The sequence below is a fragment of the Diabrotica virgifera genome, chromosome 7 (assembly GCF_917563875.1).
Source record: "Diabrotica virgifera virgifera chromosome 7, PGI_DIABVI_V3a".
In the NCBI taxonomy this organism is placed as follows: domain Eukaryota; kingdom Metazoa; phylum Arthropoda; class Insecta; order Coleoptera; family Chrysomelidae; genus Diabrotica; species Diabrotica virgifera.
The window spans coordinates 189,817,872-189,837,227 of NC_065449.1; the positions used below are offsets into that span (position 1 = coordinate 189,817,872).

General features: G+C 31.8%; 1 protein-coding gene across 1 annotated transcript in view; it reads right to left on the reverse strand.

Annotated features, from left to right (window-relative positions):
* Positions 1-17,856, reverse strand: part of LOC114333040 (beta-parvin) — a 35,893-nt gene extending 18,037 nt beyond the window's left edge. Inside the window, exon 1 of the mRNA XM_028282861.2 lies at positions 17,075-17,856. Within this exon, the coding sequence (XP_028138662.1) occupies positions 17,075-17,792 (718 nt within the window). The 5' untranslated portion in view covers positions 17,793-17,856. The remainder of the gene's footprint in view (positions 1-17,074) is intronic.
* Positions 17,857-19,356: the final 1,500 nt, after the last annotated feature.

Genomic DNA, 19,356 nt, shown 5'->3' on the forward strand with positions numbered 1-19,356 from the left:
TAAAAAATCACATTTAAAAAAATTTTTTATTAGTAATTTTATTTATCATGGAATCCAGTTATTCCATGATTCCAGTTATAAATCCTAATTGGCTTACTGAAAAGGAACTCCAAGTATTCACTAATGCCGAATAAGGTTTATAACAAACAACTAAGTGTATTTTTTCAAAAAAATAAACAAATCCGCTGTTTTTAAGTGTATTTTCTTGTGGCGTACAAAGTACGCCACGCGTGTAGAAAAATGATCATGAAAAGGACAATAGTTATGTTATAACTTGATGCGCGGGTAGTTAAAGGTTAAGCGAAAATCAATAAGTATTTATTTGTCAAATAAACATGTTTTTGCTGTTTTCTGACAACAGTAAAACGAATTTTGAATTAAATAAGTTACATATATACCTATATCTATGCATACTATGTATGGGTGGTTCGCCAAAATAAGCGGCATATTGTGTAACTCGCTTTTTTCTTAAGTCCTTTACATACTGTGTTTCAAATTATGTTGCCAAAGTTAAGTCATACAATAGATGAATGTACGCCACTTAACATTAATTTTAAAAAAAGCATTTTTAACAAGCATTTTATGCAAATTTAATGTCAAAATATCAACTCCGAGGCTGTAACCCATCTTGTTTTTTTATCTGTTTTATAGTATTACACACTGAAAAGTTACAAAAGTGCAGATTATTTTATCAATAATTAATTAAAAACCCAATGTAATTTAAAACTGTCAAATTAATAACTTTCATTTTTAAAATGAAATCATAAAAATCTACTACTAAAAACTGTAACCAACTTTGTGCATCAACACCGAGGCTTATAATCAAGTATATTCAAATGGGAAATAAGCCACAATTTTACCTAAAAATGATTTTATTAACGTTTCGACGCCCAAGTCGGGTGTCGTTGTCAAAATACAAAATAATACTAAATAAATAAAAATGTTGTTGCTTAGTAAAAAATTCTTCTAATAATTTATTTAATCTGACTCATTTATATCGGCAATTCAGACATGTATTATACATTTTAAAGTAGACGACTTTAAAATGATATTGCCAATATTGATGAGTTGCGTTCCTGGGACGACTTTACTAAAAGATAGTTCATTCGATTACATGAAATCAATCCCAACTCAAGAATATCCGTCACAAAAAATCATAGCATGTGATCTGTCTTTAAAAAGACAACCAAATGCAACGGTGGCACAGAAATTCTCGCGTTAGAGATTCCATAGTAAATAAAAATACCGAGGCTTCATGAAAATATATGAAAATTTAGGCCAAACTGCACTATACTGTATGGCAGGCAGCTTGACAAGAGAGGAACGCTTCAGTCTAACCCAAATTGTGGAATAAAGTGGACGAACATGATATCGTTAAGCGATAGAAAATTTATCAAGGTGTCTTAAGCTAAGCGTATGTTTTTATATAGTCAACACCGAAGCCTTCGTAAAAACTTAATTTTGCTAATTTTTTTAATATGTTTTTATTTTAAGTATGCGCTATAAAGTTTTTTTGACACACCATGAATAAAGCAGAATTATTTTTAAAATTTGTAGAAAGTAGAATTAAAAATGTATGAAATCATCAACACCGAAGCCATCAACTCCGAAGCCCAGTCGTGCCTCGGAGTTGACGAACGTGCCTCGGAGTTGACGAACGTGCCTCGGAGTTGTTGAAAGTATGTGAGTGGTCATTCTTAAACTAAAAAAATACAATTTAAATTTCGTCTCATATAGGAAAAGGGTTACTGGGTAAGCTCTCAAGATGTTTCGGTCAGTTTGGTAATACTACCTTCTTTTTATAGAAAATGGCTCGTATACACTGGAGTACGACGGAAAAATTAAGGCGAAAACCCCCAAAATCGTTAAATAAAGATTGTATGAAAGAAAGTAATATTTTATGCAGCTATGCTCATTTCTGTAAGAATATACCATTTTGGGTAGTCTTCTCTAATGTTGATAAAAGAGACATCTGTCTATGTAGGCACATTATGTGAAAACATGGAGCTCATGTGTGGAAGCGGATAACAAATCATTATGTGGCGCAGAAAAGACTGAAGAATGTATAGAAAGGAAATGCCAAGATTGTGTTCAAAAGCAGATTAGATTTTTGAAGTTTAACGGAGAAGACACGGCTACATATTGGAAAGTTTTGTCCACACGAAGGCCGCTCTAAATCAACTCCGACGCAATTGATATTTTACCTATTTTTCATGTTTTTCTGTAGTAGTTTATATCAAAATTGAAGTGTTTTGTATAGTTTTATTACATACCAATTTTTATTTAATTGTTACGATCATAAATTTCAATTAACAGAGAATTACGTTAACACCGTGGACACTTAGTCAACTCCGAAGTCACATTTCCGTTTTTCGGAAAATATTTAAAAATGATCTCTGCTGGTGTCATGGGTAAGTTGAATAGCTCATTTTATAAAAAATATTTAAAAATGAACTAATTCTAAACCATGTTTTAAATTAAATTTCTCTACCTCGAAATTGCCGTCTATTTTGGCGAATCACCCGTATACATTCTTCTTTTTGTCTCAATTAATTTAATTAAATTTTTTTTGAACACCCTGTATAAATAATTATTTTAATGTTTATATTATTGAATAGAGAATTGAATACCCTTTCAAATGTGAGCTATATGACATTACCACTATTCTAATTAAAAAAAATCATTGATTACGTCGTCAAACCTAGATGGATGACGTCACTAGTATGATATCTATTCAAAAAAATTGGAATTTAAAAACAAAAATCGACCTGTTTCGGGATTTTTCCTTTAAGTCGCGGGTTTACGAAATAATGAATTTATGCGTTACTTTATTATGGACGCACTGTATTTAAATTAGCGTTTTTAAGGTTGCCATCGGCTTAAATTAAAATCTAGATGTTCATCTTCAAAATTCTAAAGAAAAATCGGGTCTGCCTTCAATTTATAGCGTTGTTTTTTAATTGTTAATAGGGCTTTTCATCGATTGTCATTTGTTTCGAGCTTCTGTCATGTCGTGTCACGTAATATTAATATATCTACGTCATACGTCTTTGGTTTATATACCAATAACATATGACGTAGATATTTTAATATTATGTGACACATGACAGAAGCTCGAAACAAATAACTGTGAATGAAAAGCCCTATAATGCATGTTCATCCGATTTTTTGCCGGTGTGGCGCGCTCTTTCAACAATCTCGTATTTTCCTCTCAGAATGTTTTTTTACATTTTCTGGGTAATTCTAAATACAAAGGTTCCGTGTTATTTTTCGCAAAAGTTAACAGTTTTGGAGTTATAAGCAATTTAAAATCTGAAAAAGGGGAAATATGGATTTTTGAGGCTTTGAGGCGAATATGTAAATTATTACTTTTGAGGTTACCTAGTTACTAAATTGAAGTTTAAACATTCAATTTTAAGATTTTGACGAGTGATCGGGGTTTATTTCAATATAAACCATTGTTTTTTAATTGTTTATGGTGTGCGTCCACTTGACTTTAATTGACAGAAATTGTTTAAAGAATTCTTTAAACAAATTCAAAATATTACCTCTGTCATTCTGGAACATTTTTTTTATAATTCTTGGGTTATTTTAAACAAAAAAAGACCTTTTCTCATTTTTCGCAAAAATTGATAAATTGTCGAGTTACCGATTTAAATCTGAAAAATACGAAAATGACGCATTTTTGAGGCTTGAAAACTCATGTCTAAATTATAATTTTTGTAGTTTCTAGGTGCCTAAATTGAAATTTAAATATATTTAATTTCAATATTCTGTAGAGTAATCGGGTCTTGTTTCAATTTATCTATATCGTTGTCTTTAATTTTATACGCGACCATAATTATGTGGCTTAAAACTCGAGTGTTCTCGCGCATAATGAACAATTAAAAAACAATATTTTAAATTGAAATAAGCCCAAATTACTCTACAGAATCTTTAAACATAATGTTTTTAGTTTAATTTAGGCACTTGACAGCCTCAAAAATAATAAATTATATCTGAATTTTCAAGCCTCGAAAATGCGTATTTTCGCAGATTTAAATCCCATATAACTCGAAAATTATTAACTTCTCACAAAAATGTCAAGATACCTTTTTTATTTAGAATTACCCAAAACATTTGTAAAAATATTTTTTGGGGAAAAATAGGAAATTGTTTAGATCTACGGTATCAAAAATACGCATAGCCTTGATGATAGCCAAACTTCGGAACGAGGACGGCACCTGAAGAAGAAGAAGGAAATTGTTGAAAAAGGGCGCGCCGCACCGACAAAAAAATCGTATGAACATGCCATTATTAACAATTAATAAACAACGGTACAAATTGAAGGTATAGCCCGATCTCTCTTCAGAAATTTGAAGATAAATGTCTAGATTTCAATTTAAGCATATGCCAACCTCAAAGATACTAATCTAAATATGAGTTTTTAAGCCTGGAAAGAGCGCATTTTAGCATTTTTCAGATTTTAAATCGCCAATAACTCAAAAACTGCTAACTTCTGAGAAAAACGACAAGATACCTTTCTTGTTTAGAATGACCCAGAAAACCTAAAAACATGTGTTGCGGAGCCAAAAAAGTGATTTTTTGTACAGTAGAACGTCGATAATCCGGACGTCAAAAATCCGGACCGTCAATAATCCGGATTTGTATCTAGCAAAAATATCTGATTCTTTTAAAATAAATTAAGAACTTAGCTGCGAAAAACGAACCTCTACCGCAGTTCAAAAATATTTTACACATTTTTTTAAAAGCCCAAATAGTGTCTGATGTTTTTACTGTACACATGCTGCTATTATAAATTAATTACAATACAGTGTTTAAACATAAAAAAATGTTTTGATTAATTTCACCTCTAGACACTTTACTGTACAAGAGAAAACCTAAAATTTTAAAACGTTTGTTGTACTTTAATGTGTATACTGGCCTTTTTTTGAGGTAATTTCGATAATCCGGATGGGGTCCGGTCCCAATTAATCCGGATTCTTGACGTTCTAATGTATTTGTAAAAAAAGAATTATTTAAACAATTTCTGCCCAAAAATTTTGCCCGGCACCCTTCAGATTTGTTTAAAGGAGACATTTTTGAATAGAAATCCGCAAAGAAACCGAATCAGAAATTTTTTTTCAGACGGGAGCGGTCTCATCAGATGGACTAAGATGAGCGATCAATATTATACAGAGTGTCCCCAAACTCTCCAGACAAATGAAGACCGGAGATTCCTCAGATAATTTTAAGATAATTTAACCCAATTCATCTAGTCCGAAAATGTTTCCTAAGGGAGCTAGGGCTCTTTAAAGATGGCGTCTTGTAATTAGTTTTTTTTCTAATAGCTCCAAAACGCTTCTGTTTAGAAAAACAAAAACTGGTACGCCTATTTATCTTCCAGAGATAAATCGACTCTATTAATTGCGAATTTCTAGTGCCGGTGATAGGCGTCCTTTTTAGGTAGGGCAACGGTTATTTTATTCCATAACTTTTTTCTTTGTTTTTGTAAAGTTTTTTTTTGAAAATTCTTTTCAAGTTCAAAAAACTAAAAATTTTCAAATCGATTTTTATAGAAAACGGTGAATCATACAGACTTAAAAAACAAGAGTGCCTTTTAGTACCAGAATACTTCAGAGTTTAATAATCAAGTGTCAAAAATACTTAAAAGTTAGAGACAAAAAAGTTATGGAATAAAATAACCGTTGCCTTACCAAAAACGGACGCCTATGACCGGCACTAAAAATTTGCAATTGATGGAATCGATTTATCTCTGGAAGATAAATAGGCGTACCAGTTTTCGTTTTTCTAAATCTAAATAGAAGCGTTCTGGAGCTAAGTTAAAAAAAATAATTACAAAACGCCATGTTTAAAGAACTATCGCTAGCTCCCTTATGAAGCATTTTCGGAGTAGACGAATTGGGTTAAATTATCTTCAAATCATCTGAGGAATCTCCGGTCTTCGTTTGTCGGGAGAGTTTCTGGACATCCTGTACATAGAAAAAATGAAAGACAACGCTTTCGAAAAGGAGAATTGTAGAATCGTGACAAAAAGTAACCATAAGTACCGGAATGAAAGTAATATAACGAATTATAGACCAGGGCGCATCTGTAAAAATATTAGTACATTTGGACGTTGAGAGGTGACTCATATGTTTTTGCAGAAATTGCTTGGAAATAACTCATATAATAGTATTTGAGTTATCCTCCCACTCAAAAAGGTTCGGAACATTGTTTAAATAATCAAAATGTCAAAAAATGAAAGAAAAATTCGATATTTTTCTTCGTTTTTTGATTATAACTTTAAACGTATTCATTTTCGAGAAAAGTTGTACCGACATAAAAGTTGCGTAATTAAATTTCATACAATATACGACTCGTTAAAAATTTTAAAAATGGTCACCCTTGTTACAAAATAGCAATAATTGCGAAAAAACGATAAAAAACACGTATTCGCATTTTACGTTTTTCAACCATTTATGCTACACTTGGAACCTTCATATTTTATCCAGAAAAACTATATAAAACTATATAAGAAAACAACACTGTGAATTTCATTCAGATCGGTTAAACAGATTTTCTAAAATAAATTTTGCAATCCTGCTTTCGCAAAAAATTCATTTTTTCAAAATGTTGCAGGACTGAAAATAAAGCAGACAGCAAGTTGAATTATTTTTTTACATATAGAAAAATACTGTACCTTTCATTTGCAATTTGTAAAATTTAAGTCGGTTGACCACTACGGCGCGCGTCAGGAATTTTTTTAAATAAACATTATTTTTTGGTGTTACGCGCAGGACAGCGGATAGTTTGCTCTGATTGGGCATTCCAATGACCTTTGGTAATGATTGATAAATTTTAATTTTTAGTATATTTCGATATAAATAAATAAGTTTGTTTATTGCAAAATAAAAACACATACTCTGTCCTTTGAAATAACACTTTTTTTGAAAAAACTTTCTTGGTACATATATTTTAAGCTAGAGAATAAAAGTTTATTATTTTTAAACATATGCAATTAGTTTGATTCTTGTGGAATTAAAATATTAAAATACAACAAAATATAGAGTAAGAAAATAATATATTAGATAAAGATTGGAGGAAATTTTTGGTGGAAATCAACTTGTGTGAATCGAACACCGCTGTCCTGCGCATAGCACCAAAAATTAATGTTTATTTAACAACATTTCTGACGCCGTGGAAGTTAATGGATTTTAATTTTAAAAATTTAAAATGAAAGGTACGGTATTATTCTATATGCAAAAAAAAATTCAACTTGCTATCTGCTTTATTTTCAGTCCTGCGACATTTAAAAAAGATTTTTTTTGCGAAAGCTGGACTACAAAATTTATTTTGCAAAATCTGTTGAACCCATCTTAATGAAATTTACTGTGTTCTTTTACTATGTCATCAAGTTTTCCTGGGTAAAATATGAAGGTCCTACGTGTAACATAAATGGTTGAAAAACGTAAAATTCAAATACTTGTTTTTTTATAATTTTTTCGCAATTATTGCTACTTTGCAACAAGGGTGACAATTTTTAAAATTTTTAACCAATCCTATATTGTAGGAAATTTAATTATGCAACTTTTGTGCTAGTACAACTTTTCTGGGAAGTGAATACTTTGAAAGTTATAGTCAAAAAACGAAGAAATTAATCGAATTTTTCCTTCATTTTTTGACATTTTGATTATTTAAACAATGTTCCGGACATTTTTGAGTGGGAGGATAACTCAATTATTATTATAGGAGTTAATTGCAAGAAATTTCTGCAAAAAAATATAAGTCACCTCTTAACATCCATCTCAAAACAGATGCGCCCTGGACTATTAATGCAAAAATACCACCAGTAGCCCATTAAATGAATGTGAAATACGGCGATACCGTGTAATGTTCAGGATCAACTCAGAATTGCATGAAAATTTGGATTTAGGTTCTACTTACCCTCCACTTCAAAGTCGAACTTGTGCCGTTGATTGCTTTTACTTGGGGGGTGATAGTCATCCCTTCTCGGGGGTGATAAAAAGTGCGTTTAAAATGAGTCCGGAAATTGATAAATTGAGTAATTCTAAGCAGTTTTTGTTCGATAGAGTTTTTAACTTTTTTAAGTTTTTTACTTTTCGAGTTACTTGCGATCGAAAATGTTTATTTTTCAACAAAAAAATCACGTTTTCAGGCGGTTTTTCATAAATAACTGAAAAAGTATTTTATCGAAAAAGGATTCAAGTAAAAGCAAAGTTGTAGCTCATGAAAAATATGTACCTACTTATTCGACAAATTCCAAATGGAAATAACCAAAACCAACAAGAAATAACCAAAAAATTAAGCACTTTTCGGGAAAACCCCCATTAGAACTTTTTTAAAGTGTTTAAAAAAAACTTAATTTTTATTTTTTGTAAAAGTTTCTACCATCAAAACTAAGCTAGTTACGCTCAAAATAAAGTTGGCCCCTTTTTTTGGTAAAAAAATCGTGAAAATCTCCCCCTATTTAGCACTCGAAATGAAATTAATCGTTATCGCTTTACAAGCAATTTACTTTACTTATGTTTTTTATATAATCTGTAAGTTTCATTGGTTCAAAGTGCTTATTTTTGAAAGGCTTATAGTTGAAAGGGCTTGAACGAGTCACTAATCATGAGTGTATGCAAACTTTGACAGCCATATCTTAACCGATTATTGTTATACATAAAAGCAAAACCTACATTTTTTTATTCTTTGATATTTTGCGTATCACCACGTATCACTGAGACTTTTTAAGTTATTTTGGAAAAATGGCATTTTACCATTTTTTTTTCAGATATACCTATAAGCTCTTCGAACCGGTCAAACTTACAGCTCGTATAAACGATTAATTTCATTTAGAGTGCTAAATACGGGGAGATTTTCAAGATTTTTTTTTTTCAACAAAAAGGGGCCAACTTTATTTTGAGCGTCACTCGCTTAGTATTGATGCTAGAAACTTTTGTAAAAAATACAAATTTTTTTAAACACTTTAAAAAAGTTCTAATGGGGTTTTCCCGAAGATTGTTTCATTTTTTGGTTATTTCACGTTGAAATATTCGATTTGGAATTTGACGAGTAAGAACATATTTTTCATGAGCTACAACTTTGCGTTTACTTGGTCTATAGATTAAATGAACACACCAGTTTTTCGTTTTTTTATAATCTACATTTTTGCTAAGAATATTTTTTCCATAAAATACTTACTTTTTGAGTAATTTACGAAAAACCGCCTGAAAACGTGTTTTTTGTTGAAAAATAAACATTTTCAGTCGCAAATAACTCAAAAAGTATTGACAGTTAAATGACTCTATGGAACAAAAGTTGCTTGGAATTAGTCAATTTATTCCTTTCCGGACTTATTTTTAACGTGTTTTGCACCCCCGAGAAGGGGTAATCCCCCTCCCCAGTAAAAGCAACCAACGGCACAAGTCTAACTTTGAAGTGGAGGGTAGCGTAGAACCGAAAACCAAATTTTGATGCAATTCGAAGTTGACCCCAAAATCAATATGTATTGAACAATTATTACCTAATGGAAATAAAATACCTTGAAATTTTCATTGTCAAGCTACGGAGGTACGGAGACTAGGTCAAAGAAGTAAAAAATCACGTACAAAAAGGAAATAGATTGGCAGGATGTCTCAATAACACTATATGGCGAAACCGACATATTAATACTAAGATGAAGCAGTGGCGGTCTCAAGGGGGGGGGGGGGCGATCGCCCCCCCAGAAACCTTAGTTTTCTGAAAAATTGAGAAGTTAATATACATATTAATCCGAAGTGTGAGAACTTTTTGATATGTCTCAAGCTGAAATGAAATGCTTATTGAAAGGTGAACTACAGCTTTGGGAAATGCAATGGAAAGACACGGACGAATTTCCAAAAACAGCGCTGGACGCGTTAGACAGTTGTAACAGAGATTTGTTCCCTACAGTCAGCAAGCTACTTCTAGTCTTAGCTACACTTCCCATCAGCAATGCTTCTGCAGAGCGTAGCTTTCAATCTCTAAAGAGAATAAAGTCGTGGCTAAGAACACGGATGCGTCAAGACAGGTTGACTGGACTTGCTCTACTCCATGCCCATCGAGACATCCCTGTAGACCCAACGAAAGTTTTAGAACGATTCGCCAAAAGTGGCCATCGAAGACTTGAATTCGATTTGCAATTACATTTTTTTGAAAACCTTATAACTTGTTATTTTATTACTTATAACCTAATAAAACTATTACAATGTATAATGTGAACCTCCTTTTTTCCATTCTAATAGACTAATTTGTATTTTATATTTATTGTAAATTATAACATTTTAAAAGGTAAAATGTGTTTTGAGCTCTTTCAATTCAAGCGTAAAACTAACATTGTCAGACCAAACCTCTGAAGTTTGACGTTTGTTCGTGATAAAGTAAAACCACCTAAATCGTCAAAGGTTTAGAAAGATGAGACTTGCTTCAGAGGCTTGCCATTGAAAAATACTATCACCCACAAACCTTTTCTATTAGACTTTGAGTTGTTTTCAATAGTTCTAAATTGGTTTTTGATACAATCACAAGAATACAAAATATATTTTGAATATTTTATTTGTAAGTTAGCCGAACAATATTTACAACAAGCTTTAGAGGCTTGCTTTTTTATTTTTTATTATAGTGTAAAACTGTTTCCACTCATACTAATTGTAATAATAATAAGTGATTTTCCTTTTTCTCCGTTCGTCACAACCACTAAGTGACAGTCAGTCCATATTCGGTCCATCAACTGTTCAAAATCTTGCCATATTTTTAAAAATTTTCCGGACCCCCTTTCCGGCTGGGGGGCTGCACCCCCCAGACCCCCCTGCAACAGACCATCGCCCCTCCCAAAATCTGACTCTGAGACCGCCACTGAGATGAAGTCAAGAAGACCCGATACAGCCACAACATAAAGACTATTGGAAACGACAGATATGAGAGATAATGAAATATGCTGAGATATCGAAAAAGGAGTGGCATCAGAAAACAATGTAACGTACATACCTACAGTGTATAAACGAATGCACACTAAATAGAAAAAAATAATAGAATAACACATAAGCAGAATGGAGAATGGGGGAGAAACATGTGGTCAAAATAGCAAAAGATAAATCACCAATCGGCGAGAAGAAGTATCCGTCGACCGTACAAAAGATGGAGTGACAACCTTCCATAGAGGTATCAATCCGCCAATGAACAAGCAGAATTGCTTATGAAGAGGAAGAAGAAGAAGAAGAAGAAGAAGAAGAAGAAGAAGAAGAAGAAGAAGCAGAATTGCTTATGAAGAGGAAGAAGAAGAATATTTAATGATGAAAAAGACAATGTTAATATACAGGGGAAACATTTCTGTTTCATTGGGAAACAGAAATACTTGAATGGTGAATAGAGGTCACTGAGGCGGTTCTATATATACTACATCTATTGCCTCCACGATTTTTATAACCGAATTACAGGGTGTTTTATCGATTTTGCCCATTTCTTTCTGTACCCATATCTTTAGAACCACCGTGTATATTTTTTTGATATTTGGTATACATATGTCTCACTTAGAACCTAAACCATCCAACTACTAATCACAGGAAAAATCCAGGTCCGGATTAAAACAAATTATAAATTGTGACCTTGAAACAACAACCTGTATTTTGAAATTTTCAAAATCCGTTTGCATATTAATTTGAAAAGAGCACAAAAAACTAATTTTAATGGTACAATGGTTCAATTATTTGGCCAGACAATTTAATGTCTTTAATTTTGCAATTACAGTGGAACCTCGATAAGTCGGATTAATCGGGACAGCGGCCGATCCGGGTTATCGAAAATCCGAGTTAGCCGGAGAATATGGTAAAAATTATTAAAATACGGTATACTTAGTGATAAACTCCATTATAAATGCCAAAACATGAAATCCATATGCACAGTACATCTAAATTACATACAGTTGTATAGAGTATTGTTTATTTCTTGGTAAAAAGCTCAGTTGAAATGAAAAATTGTTTGTTTTGTCTGATGAAAATCGGTCCGGGTTAGCCGGACTTCCGAGTTATCGGGGGTCGACTTATCGGGGTTCCACTGTATATTGAAATTTTTAAGAACTCTGAGATTAAAAAGCAGGTATTATTAACTATTAATAACAAATTATTAAAGTTAATGAACAAATACTTATTTTAAAAATAATCAATACCTATTTACTAGATTATAATGACCCATTTACTAATCACAAGAAAAATTCAGGTCGGATTAACAAAAAAATATAAAGTAATTGTGACTTTGAAACAGCATCCTCTATATTGAAATTTTTAAAATCCGTCGGCACATTTGAAAATAGCACAAAAAACTAAGTTTAATGATTTGCTTCCGTTTTTTGCGAACTCTAACAAATATATTCGATATAATTTCAAAAGTAATGTCATTAAATTGTCTGCGCAAAAAATTGAAGCGAGCCATTAAAAGAGGCTACAGTAGCGATCAACAGGTAGCAACAAACGCGTTCCAAGATTGCGGCTCTAATTTTGAATATTTTGTCGAGATATTTGCCACACATATTCGTAATATAATAAAGAATGGCGGTACAGAGACCAATTTCAGAAATATGTTAGTACGTGGAAATTAGGTACTCTATAACTAAATAATATATTGAAAAAAGGAGCTTGTACCGCCATTAAGAAGAAAAAAAAAACTTTCTTCAAATAAACTTTTTTATCCCATGTCTAGATCTTGTGTAATCTTGGAACTACTAAAATTTTTTATTTCTAACAAGAAATCGAACATATTATAACTATATTATAACTAAATAACTAATTAGGCAACATAGAGAAATTATCACTGTCATTTTGACAAACCTGCGTCAGATTTTCTCTAATCTGTTCTGTCATCTTTATCGATATCTGTTCAGTGCAGTAGTGTGTTAATTTAAGAATTCGTTTTTGTTGTTTCATAGGAAAATAGTGTTTATTGATAGTTAATTTATTATATATTTGTTGTTGTTGTATAAGTTGTTGGCCTCTTTGAAAGAATAAATTGTTGTTAATTGTGAGTTTTAGTTATATGTAGGTAGATAAGTATATTTTACGTAAAAATATTTCTAATTTTAATGCGAGTATATAAAGTTTTCGGAGGATTTTTTATTCTAAAAATATTATCAATAGTTTAACAAAATGGAAAAAGTAAATCGAACGAAAAATAAAGTGAAACCTTCCAAGAAAAAGTCCATTAAAAACCGTGCCAAAATTATGCGAAAATCGAAATTTGTTTCGCTTCACAACAAAAAATGAGTATTTATTATTATTTTATTATTAGATATTTCATGCAAATACCTTTCTAAATACCTATCTTAACATAAAATTTTTACCCATTTTGGTTTATTTTTATAAATATCTATTTATTAGTAATAAAATCGTTTTTTATTACTTCCATTTAGAGCGACTATGATATTGTCAAAATATTAATCTTAGATAATGTCAAAGATTACCACTGTTGCCAAAGTTTATGATACTATCTCCCGAAGTTATATTTTGTTGCTACCTGTTGATCGCTACTGTTTACTCTTAAACGTAGTTTTTTGTGCTCTTTTCAAAAGTTCAAACGGATTTTGAAAATTTCAATATACACATTGTTGTTTCAAGGTCACAATTACTTTATGTCTTTTTCTTAATCCGGACCTGGATTTTTCTTCTGATTACTAAACGGGTTGTTCCAATGTGGTAAATAAGTATTGATTCTATTTAAAATGAGTATTTGTTCACTAACAGGGTGTTGTTTCAGTCACAATAAATCTATAATTTTTTTAGTCCGGACCTTGATTTTTCTTATGATTAGTAGTTGGGTGGTTAAGGTTATAAATAGTATATAAATAGACATATATGTGTACCAAATATCAAAAAAATATACAGGTTGGTTCTAAAGTAATGGGACCAGAAAGAAATGGGCAAAATTGATAAAACACCCTGTAACTCGGTTATAAAAATCGGTGAGGCATTAATAAGGCAGTCAAAGTAAGTAGGGAATAGCTCAAGAAACAAAGTCAAACTATGTTGATGTGCGCTTTTATCTTGGGGTGGTTCCCACCCCTTCTCGGGGATGAAAAATGTTTGGGTTAAAATAGCCACGGAAGAGGCTAGAGAACCTAATTTTAAGCAAAAACTGTTCTATAATTATTTTTTGAAAACTCAATCCTTTTTGAGTTATTCGTGGTTGAAAATTGGCCATATTTTCATAACTATGCATCTAGCAAAAAAACTATATAAAATATTTCTGTAGGTTATAAAAAAACAAAGAGATTTGTTCCTTCATAAATATTCTAGTTAAAATACAAAGCGGGATATGGTAGGTAAGAAGAGTTTGTTTTTTTGCTGTATGCTCAAATCGGTGTATTCAACTAGAAATAACAGAGAAACTGTCGATTTTAGGTGTATAATGATACCAATATCTTTTGTAGTGATTAAAAAGACCTTTAAAATGAGCAATACTAAATGTCGATTACATTCAAACTAAGCGAGATATTCTCCAAAAAAGTGGATGACTAATGTATTTTAAGAAGAAATGAGAAGTATATTTAACCCCTCATTCATCAGAATTTAAATACATCGTTTCCCTTGAAAATGAATGGTTTTTGAAAAAAATAAGATCAAATTATAGAGCGCATTTTTAAATTTTCTTAAAAATCTTCATTTTCCTCAAACCACCATTGGAACTTTCGCTGATGACACAGCAATATTTGCAACTGAAGAGGATCCAAGAGCTGCAGTATTAAAACTTCAAGAACACCTAGACCAATGCCCAAATATTAGCCTTAATCAAGTCAACATACCACAACAGAACATCGTCAAATACCTGAGGCTTCATCTTGATTCTAAATTTAACTGGAAACAACACATTTTAAAGAAGAAGAAACAAATTGAGTTGAGAGTGAAAGAAATTAATTGGCTTATAGGTAGAAAATCTCGACTCTCAATTGAGAACAAACTGCTGATTTATAAAACAGCCATCAAACCTATATGGACTTACGGTATAGAACTATGGAGTTGTGCCAGCAAATCAAACACAAAAATTATCCAAAGAACTCAATCAAAAATTCTACGCACCATCGCAAATACCCCGTGGTACATTTCCAATCAAACCCTTCATACAGACCTAAACATCCCGTTAGTCAGCACAGTAATTCAAGAAAGAGCCAACAGACATCACGAGAAATTAGAAGACCACCCCAACCAATTAATATTACCATTACTGCAGCCACTAAACAACAGAAGATTGCGAAGATTATGGCCCATAGATCTTCGCTGAAACTGAGGTGAAACCGCTGGGTGATGTACCTCATAACGCCATTTTAGTGTACAATAATACATTGATATATGTTATTGTACTTGTTATCAAATTAGCTTATAGAATATGTAATTCTGATTGTTAATAAATGCTTACAAAAAAATTTTCCTCCATGTAACTCAAAAAAAAATAAGGGATACGAAAAAAGGATACCACACAAAAATGTTAGGGCTTCTTCAGATAAAAATTTCCTTTTTATTTTTTATTACCGTATCTCTAATCATTTTCAAGTTACATGGAGAAAAAGGAAGATTTTTAAGAAAATTTAAAAATGCTCTCTATAATTGGATCTTTGTTTTTAAAAACCATTCATTTTAAACCCGTACAACTTTTTGAACATAGAAATAACACTATAATAATAGTTATTTATGAAACAGTTCGTGAAGTATGCTTTTTGCGAACGCACGCGATATTTAGAGCACGAGCGACAACGGAGCGAGTGCTATACATCGCGTAAGTTCGCAAAAAGTACTTCACGCACAGTTTCATACAATATTTTATCTACTCTACCATAAACAAATAAAAAACTGTAACTCTTCGTCACTGAAATTCATTTCTATTCTACAATTTTTAGAACTTTGACATTTAGAAATTCTAACTTCTTTCAAACCACAAAACTGTCAAAACTTTTGTCGTAATTAATTGCTCATTATGTCATCACCATGACAACGCGAAAGTTAAGAATTTGATTATATGAAAGTGTTTCAAAAACAGTGCGAAAAAGTAAGTCCCATTTAAAATACATTGATACTTCACGCACACTTTAAACACTTCACGCACTGCTATCTATAATGACAGTTTTCACAAACTAAAAACTTATACATAATATGACATAGAGTAGATAAAAGGTATTGTGGAAGGAAAACGATGCATTTACATTTTGATGGATGGGGGTTAAAATTACTTCTCATTTTTTCTTAAAATACATTAGTTATTAATTTTGTTTGCAGCATATCTCGCTTAGTTTTAATGCAATGGACCTTTAATATAGCTCATTTTAAAGGTCTTTTCAAGCACTACAAAAAGTATTAGTGGCATTATACACCTAAAATCGACCGTTTCTCTGTTATTTCAAGTTGAATATACCAATTTGAGAATGTACCAAAAAACAAACTATTTTCACCTACCATATCTCTTTTTGTATTATAACTAGTAGATTTATAAAGGCAATAAGTGTCTGTTTGTTTTTTTATAACCTACAAACATGTTTAATATAGTTTTTTTAGGAAGATGCATAGTTTTTAAGGTATTCGCAAAAAATTTAGAACAGTTTTTGCTTAGAATTAGGTTCTATAGCGAATTCCGTGGTAATTTTAACCAAAAAATGTTTCACCCCTAAGAAGGGGGGGGGACCACCCCCAAGATAAAAACACACATCGGCATAGGGTAGACTTTGAATTAAGAGATAAGTAGAGGCTAGGCAAAAAATTTCATTAAAATCCATGCAGTAGGATAGAATTCGGAGGTAATATCCTATTCTTGTTCCCATTGACTGGCGTATAAATGTTGTACCTATATCTAGAACCGACTCAGTGACCTCTTCACTGACCTGATTCACTATTCAAGTATTTCTGTTTCCCAATGAAACACCCTGTATAAATCTATGAGTTGACCCTAAAAATTACACTCCAAAACGGTCATTTACTGGGCTACAGCAGAAACACATGGACTGGACACACCCAAAATATGCTTACATCTACATCCGCCGATGGGTTAAACAGCTGATGACGATCCAAAATTAAACATACGTTATCATTAAACTCACCTTTTAGTAGACCAACGGATCTTTCCTCTTCCTCGTTTATTTCTGTCATCATATTTTCTTTAGACAAGTGAGCTTCTGTCATCATATCATTTTCCGATGCATCACTAGAATTTCTAGAACTAGTGGAAGGAGGATCGTGTAATACTACATCTTTTTTGAAACCAATCTCAAGTTTCTTACTTAACTCTTCTCTTAAACTGGAAACCGAAGTTTTTCTTTGGATATCTTGACCTTCACTCATATTATTATCGTAGACACTAGTTCGCGGTGATGGTGCTTTCTGATTTTGTTCACTTTTATAAATATGTTCAAGTTTGCTTCTAAACTGTTTACTTGCCGTAGGAGAAATATTTCCTCCATCACTATCACTCTTCTTTACGTTTTCAAACATAGGCGACATACTTTTTGGTTTAGGAGATACCATGGGTGCACTCATTCCATGTTCTTTTTTCATCATTTCTGTATTACCTACCTCCATATTCTCGAAATGAGGAGCTCTAGATTTTAACCTAGGAGAAATTTGAGGTTTCATAATGGGAGCAGGTTTGTCTGGTATTGGCATCTGAGACTTTTTCTTACAGTCGACTATTTTAGGTGCATCCTTGGATTCGTCAAAAAACTCATCCTCTTGGGAATATCTGGAAGGTGTCAGCGGTGTTTCTATCGAACATTGTCGAAATAATACTTCACTTTGAGGTTTTTCAATTTGATCTTCCATTTTAGCTAACACTGTTGTCCACTGACTGTTTTTTATTTGAATATGCTCTGTTAAGGTAAACAATGAGGAAGCAAGCTTCCGGCTGATAAGAGCGCAAACCGCATTGAATCATAAAAATTTAATATCTTTTATATTAGATAAGTAAATACAGGTGGAGTTGACTTATTACTGGGAACGTATACAGTACAGTATTAATCGTAGATAAATATTAAATAATATAATCAAAATCTTTTTAAACACTTATAAATATATCACAAATTATAGTGTCTGATATATACAGTGAGCACGTAAAGGTTCTAATAAATTCGTTTTTACAGGAATCAGCGATTTCGTAAAGGTCGATTTTTATTTTTAATTTACCATTTTTTGGCATATATACCACACTAGTGACGTCATCCATCTGCAAGTGATGACGTAATCGATGATTTTTTTAAATGAGAATAGGAATCGTGTGATAGCTCTCATTTGAAAGGTTTGTTAATTCACTATTTAATAATATAAACATTAACATAATTATTTGTACAGGGTGTCCAAAAAATATTTTTGAATTAAATTAATTGACACAAAAAGAAGAATGTATGTAATTTATTTAATTAAAAATACATTTACTGCCGTCAAATAACAGAAAAAAATATTTATTTGAAAAATTAACACTGCTTTTCGCTTAAATTAAATGTTCAAACTGGCAAGAGGCAAGTGGGTTGCATCTTTAACATTGAATTTAAGCGAAAAACAATATTTATTTGTCAAATAAACATTGTTTTACTGTTTTCTGACAGCAGTAAAATGTATTTTGAATTAAATAAATTACATACATTCTTCTTTTTTTCTCAAAGAACTTAATTATAAAAAGATTTGGGCACCCTGTATAAATAATTATGTTAATGCTTATATTACTGAATAGAGAATTACATAACCTTTCAAATGAGATATCACACGACCCCTATTCTTATTTTAAAAAATCATCGATTGCGTCATCACGCTCAGACGGATATGACGTCACTAGTATGATATATATGCCAAAAGATCATAATTTAAAAATAAAAATTGACCTGTTTCGGGATTTCTTTCCAAAATCGTCCATTCACGAGAAAATGAATTTATTCCAACCTTTACGTGCTCACTGTATGTATACTGTGCGTCAAAGAAAACGGGCCACCCACAGAATTTGGAAAATTTTATATTTTTTCTTATATTTCTTTAATTTGTTTTATATTAATGAAATTAAATGAATTATTGCGTGTACTGAGAAGCTAGACCGAGCCTTAAAACAGAATAAATAAATTTGCAAAACCTATTAAATTATAAAATTCTCAGGACTCATTATTTACGAATCCACGAAGTTTCGCGAAATTGATTGTTTTGAGAACTGTGTGAACTATTATGGTGTTCCAAAGAGTTTCTGAGATATTTTTCTGTTACACTGGCCTCCTTGCAGTGAATTGTATTGCACCCGGCATTGTTCGCTATATGAGATTTTCTCTCATGGTTTCAGAATATCACGCACAACTTTTTCCCTGGTAAATTACTGTAGCAAAAGAATGAATCACCGGCCGCAAGTAGC